Genomic DNA, 8165 nt, shown 5'->3' on the forward strand with positions numbered 1-8165 from the left:
CTGAGTGGTACAAATTCCGCCCATAATTAAATGAATTGCATCAACACGTTCATAGATATTCAATTGTTTCCTTGCACACATCAATGCCCAACAATGATGAAGAACAAACATAGAGGTGACCGATATCATCCCGACTCATTGTGTCTTTTTATCATCTCGAGTACGTGTCATTTGCACATATAGTTTCCTCTAATACCTCAAAACGAATAGTTATGTTTTCGGTTTTATTTTATTTTTTCAAATCGGTGTGAGAGGATATCAACTATGTTTCCTTTTTAATCATATAGGTATATTTTTTTTTTCTTTTGAAACGATCATATACGTATATATATTGTCCAATTCACAAAAATTGTTTGCTTACTTGCATACAATTCATATGTTACATGATCACAATATTATAGTTATACTACTACTCATTGAAAACTTTACATGTAATAATTTTTACATTATCATCTACAAGATTGCAAGGATTACAACTGATTGAAAACAAACCTTACGATGCATGTCATGGGTAGTCCACTAAAACGACGCCACGTTGTTTGGCAAACTTAAACTGTAAAACCTTCCAATTATATTGAGAAAGGCCGGGGGAGAAAAGCTTTCTCTCTTGCCCCAAAGAATGAGCAATCGCTTTAGAGTCTTGGACACGTAATAGTTTCTGTAGCCGTCAAAAGCTATGAAGCTAAAAGAAAAATCTACATAACTACATTCCACGCGCAGAAGACATGAGCCAGAGTTAAAATTACAGTTTAACTCAAGTCATATTAATAAGTAAAATCTCTCATCGATCAGTCTCTAAATTTGGCCGGTAGTGTTGCTTCTGTAAAATATTCCTTCCTGACAGTCTCCACAGAGCAAAACCTCACCTTCAAGATAAAAATACTTATATGAAATGGAAAATACACAGAAAAAGACCACGAAATAGGAAACTAAAGCTGCACATGCACAAGTTCAGGTATTACATCAAGTTTGCACAAATGATACATTTCATTAAATTATAGGAAAAAAGGGGGAAAGGAGAATATGATAAAGTTTGCTGATTATATCGGCGTATAAATAAACATTAATACCAAAGTATAGCTTAAATAGCTTAGTGCATGAAAGACGCATACTGTATATGTCTATGGTAATAGGCCTTCATCAAATTTAATAGAGACCGAATGCATAGCACAGCTTAATTGACAGACCAAATTCAAGAGAAAGCTTAAAAACTCTGTAATCGATGAGTTGAACTGTTTACCTAGCATGATGAGAATTACAGTTAAGTGTGTGAAATTGAGAGGTAACACATCTGCTGATATGGAATGCATCCCCAAACATGATCAGGTAAACATTCAGATGAAAAGAAGCACAGATGAACTCTGTATAGGTTCTCTGTTCCTCCCATATACATCCCCAAACACGATATTTACTGAAGGTATAATGTTTATAGTTGTTCAAGAGCAGAATGCAGTAATACATCTAGAAATATATTTTTCAAACCAAAGAACAGGTAATATTCATCTAGGATGGTAATACATACCACTGAAGCATATGATTTCAACAAGGGTTTTGCAAGCTGCCAAATAGGTTTGAATATAAATGGAGCATCCACGAAGAGGACTTGGCCCAATCGCTTTGGGTAATAATAGTAGAATACATCAAACTGCAACAGATAAAGAATCAACTCAGAAAGGGCATCATATAAATCTCAAGGTAGCTAACATAGTCTTGACAGGGAAAAGAAAAAAGAACCAAATAAAGAAAGAACTAGTTCCATGTTTCCAACTAAGTATTTAAAGAACAAAAATAAGCAGTGTTGTAAACCTCACCAAAAATGTTATAAACTTTAAATCAGAATTCTCTGTACCAAAGCCTCGAAGATCAAAGATTCCGAGTATTTCTTCTCTCCCTTCAGGAAGGGCACCCAATGCCTTCTCAATCAAAAATACGCAGAGCTTCTCATTCTCAGCAGGATCATGCACCTGTGGCACATTGTACAGTTTCCAGTTTACCATCCAAATTATGGTCCAGCCATAGCAAAATTGGTGACAGTTTTCATAGAGGAAATAAACAAGTCTTTTGTTGATCAAGAGGTAGTTGATATTTAAGAACAGATTTTTAACTACATACTCCAAATTGGATAATCACTAATCAGTAATATGATATGGACAAGGACATAGGCAAAGAATCAAACTTACAGCAGGAAAATGCTTAGCAGCATCCACTATAAGAACTGGTCTACCATTAACATCCAGAAAGTCGTGCACAAAAGCTTTTCCAGTTTCAGCAATGTTCTTCACTGAATCTTGAGACAACTCAGACACGCCAAATTCTTGACGCCATTTCTCCTACAGGTTAAGGAAACTACTGAAAACCCAACTCATAATACCTTAGCCTTTTCTCGTTTTCCAGGAAAAGATCTTAGAAGAAAGAAAGTTTCAAATGTAAAAGCACTTAAGTACAAGTCACACATTATCACACACAAATTCAAGTTGTTCAAAGCAACAGGCAGTGCTGCTAGCTAAGATCTCTCTAAAACCCATAATAAATCACAGAACATAATCTCTTCATCAACAATTTGACATCTTAATCTTAACCATTGATAAGGTGTATTCGAGCTGAATATAAAATAACCAAAACCTTATCACACACCATACATTATGCTACTCTAAGTGACAACTAAAACAAAGAGTGAAGGATACAATCGCCTTATGCAATTTTTCCACTGATTCTTGGACTGAAAATTTTCGGTCCTTGAGAAACCAGAGAATGAAGTCCTCATCATCTCTTCCATTTTTGCCTACTGGAAGACTTTGATGATCTTTCTCAAGCTTCTCCTTCACTTCCAAAACTAGCTGCAAATTTTCAAACCACACACCATATAAGAAAACTCCACCACAGGGTTTATTAGTCATCCAAAATGCAATGTAACCCACACACTTGCATAATATTTTTATTCTCCATTAGTCCCTTTTACTTGCTTCAAAACGTGAATCAAAGATTGAAGCAGAATGATAAAAGTTTCAATCTTTATGATTCTCCACAAACTATGAACTAAAACCCAGAACTTGAAAACTAACATATACCCAAAAAGGAGTAGAATTGATAATCTTCATTGCAATTTTCAGAGAGTGGTAGTAGTAGGTGTACCTACCTTGCGTGATTCGTTGGGGCCTAAGAGGGAGCTTCGAACCGATAAGCTACGAGCTCGGGAGGAAGATGTAATTTGATTGGAGTAATTTGAAGGAAGAGGAATAATGTGACGAAATGGATTACACAGGCGGAGCTCCATTTCTGGGTAAGTGGTGTAAAGAAGAAGAGAAGAACAACGCCATTTCTGCGGAGGGCGATGAGTAGTCGAGTGCCTCCACGTGTGGGAAACACGTGCGCTTGTCTTATCTTCATTTCTTTTGGTCTTGAAAGTTGAAACCTTTGGCACTCACTACCATTACTATTATTATGGTAATTTTTTTAGATTATTAATTTTCATATCTATATTTTGAAAAACATCAAAATGGTATATGATGATTTAAGCCCGATCCAACTTTCGTACCTAGCAACAGTAAAATCGTTAACCTCGTTAACTTTAGAGGGGTAAATTTATTCCGGAAAAGAAATAAAAATAGAAAAAAAATAATAATAATAATAAAATGAGCTGGCCATGGCTCCCTAACTCGCGGTCTGCAATTGAAAACTGATTCTTTCTTTCGTCTTCTTCTTCTTCTTCTTTGAACTAGTTAGTGTACCCGCGCGATGCTGCGGAAATATGATCGATATCATTCGATTTAATGGTCCTGAATTTAGATTGTATATTATATATTGTTTATTTGTTTTACATGTTAAAAAAACTGGTAACTTGGCCAAATTTCAAAGTTAATAACTACAAAAAGTGTCCACAATGAAGGAGGAGACATACTCCCAATACAGCTAATAACTCAACTTTAATCAATGTATCATCATTTTCCATTTAACCAATGTATTATCCATTCTCCATGAAGTGATTATAAATCATTGGCAAAGAATTCCTATCAATAAAAAAAAAACAGCAGGTTTCAATCTAACAAAAGGAGGAGAGACTTCACCCACACGTACTCTATCTAGAGCTGAATCCACGTTGGCTTTGGGCCTTTCCTGTGCAGCTTAGTCGACATTTACTGCTCAGTATTACCAAGAAGTTCTGGGAAGATTTAAATCTCCAAACAGTTCAGTGTGATTCTTCCACCAGTTTCTGAAAACAAATAAGCAGCAAAAGCTAACTATATAATACAAAGGCCATAGTTACATCAGTTACCCCTACTGGAATGCACCTAGGCCATCCAGGTCAGACACATCCAACAATACTTGAATATGTGTGTGCACGCGTTGCATCACTTGCATGGATCAACCAAGTAAAGAGAGTTGATTGGGCATACCTGAACAAACTCTGATGGAAGCAAATCATTGCATTGCTTGTTATCATGCCATGGAGGGTGAAGCAATATCAGAATCTAGATAATGTGCAAGCCGATCAAGTTTGACACACTGAAAAACAAATGGGGAAGTATATCATGAATTTCTACATGGTAGGGAAGCAGGGACCAATATATTGAAGAAGCTAAGGTATTCATAAAGACAATGTAGAAATAATGCAGTTGGCAATAGCCAATGCAATTTGGCAACAGTGTCAAGTCCCCTGCTTGTGATCAGGTTACCATCACTTATTACTTTGGTGTTGTTTGTTGTTTCATGGACTTAAACATACTACTCAAATCAAATTGAAATAAATGCACCAACATGATTTTTTGATTGGGTTTTTTGATTTCGAAACAAATGACACCAACATTAACAACTTAAGGGAGGGTACAAAAGAATTGATCGTTAGCAGGTTTAAATGTTTTCATGTATTTGTTAGAAAAGAATGAAAAGTTTTTTCTCTAACAACATAGCTTTGATCTTATTGATCGATTTATCTGCATTATGTTTCGTATATGCTCACTAATGAAAAAAGGAATAAGTAACTGCATCATGATGTTGAGTATGCAATTGATATTTCAATTGCTTTGCTGCCAGTTCATACATTGAAGCAAAACTTACCATAAAGGTCCTGCAAATGTTTCTCTAAAAGCCTAAAACATGATTATTAAATACTCAAAGGAACGTACCATATAGTAGCTGCTCATTAATCTAATAGTGTTTGAGGGCTGGCTTGCTTGTAAAATATCCAGTTCAGTAAGCCGTGGTTCCAAATTGAGGTATAGGAGTCAAAACCGCAATGACCAACATGAAAAAGACTAAGGCTTTAAGAAAAGAACGAAGTAAATCTTTATGGGCAGACCTTTCTTGAAGAAAAGCCAGAGCAGATTTGTCATACCTGCAAAATTTGAAGATGATGTTCAGAAATTGTTCCTCTGGTTGTTCTAAATATCAAGGCAAACACAACAAAGTAATATGCGTATAAACCCCCAAATCAATACTTTCAAATCCAATACATATCCCGAATCCGAATGAGAGAACAATTCAAAATTGAATCAACAAAATCAAGGTTCAACAATTGGAAATTTGGGAACTTCTTTCTTTGTGCACCTCTCTGATCAGATCACTCTCGTGATGAAGAACAACTAACCTCGTGCTGAGATGAATATCACCTCTCTCTAGTCTCTATCTCCATGTCTCACTCTCTCTCTCTCTCTCTTCGGGCAAAGCAAAGAAAACACACCTGGACTCCCTCGAGGTCTCGATCATATATTCTTGATTTCTCTTTGGATTGTTCTCTCTTCGTGGAGCAAGGAAACAGAGCCACGCGGAAAGCCTCGGACGCCAATTAAGACGTACACCTGTCGGGGCAATCAGGTAAAAAGCCAAAGAGAATGCAGGGGCAAAACGGGCATGTCACTGTATTACTATTCATTTAACATTACCATTCTCATTTTACTTTTACGGTGCGTTTGGATGAGAAAATTATAAAATTCGTAGGAATTTATAAATAATGGAATCTTTAACTCCATCAATCTAAAATTCCATTAATTGCAGTTTCTATTGTTTGGTTGCATCTATTTAGGATTTGAAATGTGTAATAAATTAAGAAAGTTTAAAACAAATAAAAAGATAAAATAGAAAAAAGTCTTGTTTTGGAAATAAAAATTGAATACTGCAAATGAATTCGTAAATGACACCTATTTTGGTGGAAATTGAAGTGAGGAATTTAAATAACGAATTCCTTCGTTTTTTTCCACAGAGAAATTTAAAATTTCCAATCTGATAATGCCAAACGAGGGAATTGGCTTTTAGGAATTATGAAATCCTCACTTTCAATTAAATTCCATCATTTTTTCCCTCACTTTCAATTCGATCGGGTTCGAAACTATGGTGAAATTGACTAAAGTTTTAACCACACTCATAATTTATTTTAATAATCACATCCAACGGTAGGTTTTTCCAGTTTCTTTGAATTAATAGAGGTTGCTATTTGGAGTGTGATAGGAACATAATTATGCGATAATAATGTTGTTAATTCCCATATTTACTTTGTTAGTTTATCTTATTTTCTGATTAATTTAGTTGTTTTTATGTTTATTAGGTTTTCCGAAGCAAGGAAAGAAATAAGAGCAAAAGGAAGGATATCAACCAATCTCAAACCTGTCTCAGTTTCGTTTTCTTTCTGTCCTCTGTTTTGACATATTTATTTAATATAGTAAATCAACTCCAAAATTCACCAAATTTTGTGTGCTAGACGCCTTTTGTGTCTAGTACGTCTCTGTAAATTTTCGTATTTTTCTGGGTTGTTTTGGTTAGGTGTTTAGTTTGTTTTTCCACTGCTGTTCAGTAGGAACTGCAGTCACGTTTTGTTGAAGCTTTTAGTTTAGCTTAATCCTCTGCGGGAGACCCTTATTTCCCTACACTACAATCAACATATTTGCAGGAGAATAAGGAAAATCAATAGCTTTAAATTTAGCTATCAGAGTGTATGATATATAAATATAGATTTATAAAAAAGTAGTGTCTTTAAAGATTTATTTATAAAAAAAGCCCGCAAGGCCCGGCCCAAAAAAGCCCGCAAGACCCACTTTATATGGACGGGCTTGGATACTTCGATTTACAATAAAGCCTGGCCCAAGCCCGCTATAAATGGGTCGGGCCGGGCCGGGACGAGGCCTAGCCGATACCATCATCTTTCATGATCAAAGCATGCACCTGCCTGCCAAATCGGAGATACAAAACAGTGAAACACTAGCACAAGTAGAAAGAACCGAAAACAATGTCACTGAATTCGGATTTTCACCTTTACATGCTCTCATTTTCTTAAACACATCCAACACCACCCTTGGAACCCCATTCTACAAAAGCCCTGTTATAAAAGCATTACAGCTCACTACATTCTTGACAGGCATGTGTTCAAACAACTTTGCAGCAGAAACCAACTCCCCACAGCTCGTATACATACTCACAACTGAGGTAGCAACATAAACATCACTCTCAACCCCGAGCTACACCGCCACACAATGCATTCCCATCCCCTGCTTCGCATTATCACACGCCAAAAACACACTAGCTATGGTAACCGAATTCAACCCTAACCCTCCAAAACCAACGCTCTTGAACACCTTTGAAGCCTCTTTGCGATGTCCATTATGCAACAACCCTGAAATCACAGTGTTTACGGGAGCCAAGTTTCGGTGAGGCATTTCGTCGAACACCTTGAGTGCATCGTCCATGAGGTTGAGCTTCATGGAAGCATCCGTGAGAGTGGTGGCTGCGTAGACGTCGGAGAAGAACCCGGTTTTGAGGAGATGGATGTGGACCATTTGGACTTGAGGGGCTAATCGGAGCTTGACACAGACTTTGAGAATAAGAGGAAATGTGAATTTGTGAGGGGGGGGGGGGGGGAAGAAGCGGAGTGGTCTTGGTACAGGTTCTCAGATGCTACAGCGCCTCCTATGAATGCCCACCAAGAATCATGCTTCACATCAAAAGTCGTCTTCTCATTCTTCTCCTCCGCCTTCCTAATGTCGCATCGTTGCCCTTATCGGCGCCCCGGAGGCTGTCGATTACCATCCCCGACATCATCATCATCATTGTCGGCTTCATCCCCAATTCCACTCTCAAAACCTCCGTCAGGTCTGAGACCTCGAGCAGAGTAAGCCCCGATCTCGTCTGTGATCGCTGAGACCTTCTAGGTGGGGCTGGTCTTTTCTCCAGCGCGGCGA

At 37.3% G+C, this 8165-nt stretch overlaps 1 protein-coding gene across 2 annotated transcripts; it reads right to left on the reverse strand.

The window, feature by feature from the left end:
- Nucleotides 1-384: 384 nt before the first annotated feature.
- Nucleotides 385-3350, reverse strand: LOC133745537 (phosphatidylinositol transfer protein CSR1). Of its 2 annotated transcripts, none has more exons than XM_062173619.1 (6): nt 3137-3350; nt 2685-2837; nt 2181-2330; nt 1812-1964; nt 1523-1645; nt 385-866 (listed from the first exon to the last, which is right to left on the reverse strand). In XM_062173619.1, the coding sequence occupies exons 1-6, from the start codon at nt 3272-3274 to the stop codon at nt 789-791; spliced, it is 795 nt and encodes a 264-aa protein (XP_062029603.1). In that variant the 5' UTR covers nt 3275-3350; the 3' UTR covers nt 385-788. The 2 variants fall into 2 exon arrangements, with proteins under 2 accessions (XP_062029603.1, XP_062029604.1); XM_062173620.1 differs by having other exon boundaries at nt 2181-2327; nt 3137-3348.
- Between the last annotated feature and the right edge of the window lie 4815 nt (nt 3351-8165).

The sequence above is a fragment of the Rosa rugosa genome, chromosome 4 (assembly GCF_958449725.1).
Source record: "Rosa rugosa chromosome 4, drRosRugo1.1, whole genome shotgun sequence".
NCBI classification, from domain to species: Eukaryota; Viridiplantae; Streptophyta; class Magnoliopsida; order Rosales; family Rosaceae; genus Rosa; species Rosa rugosa.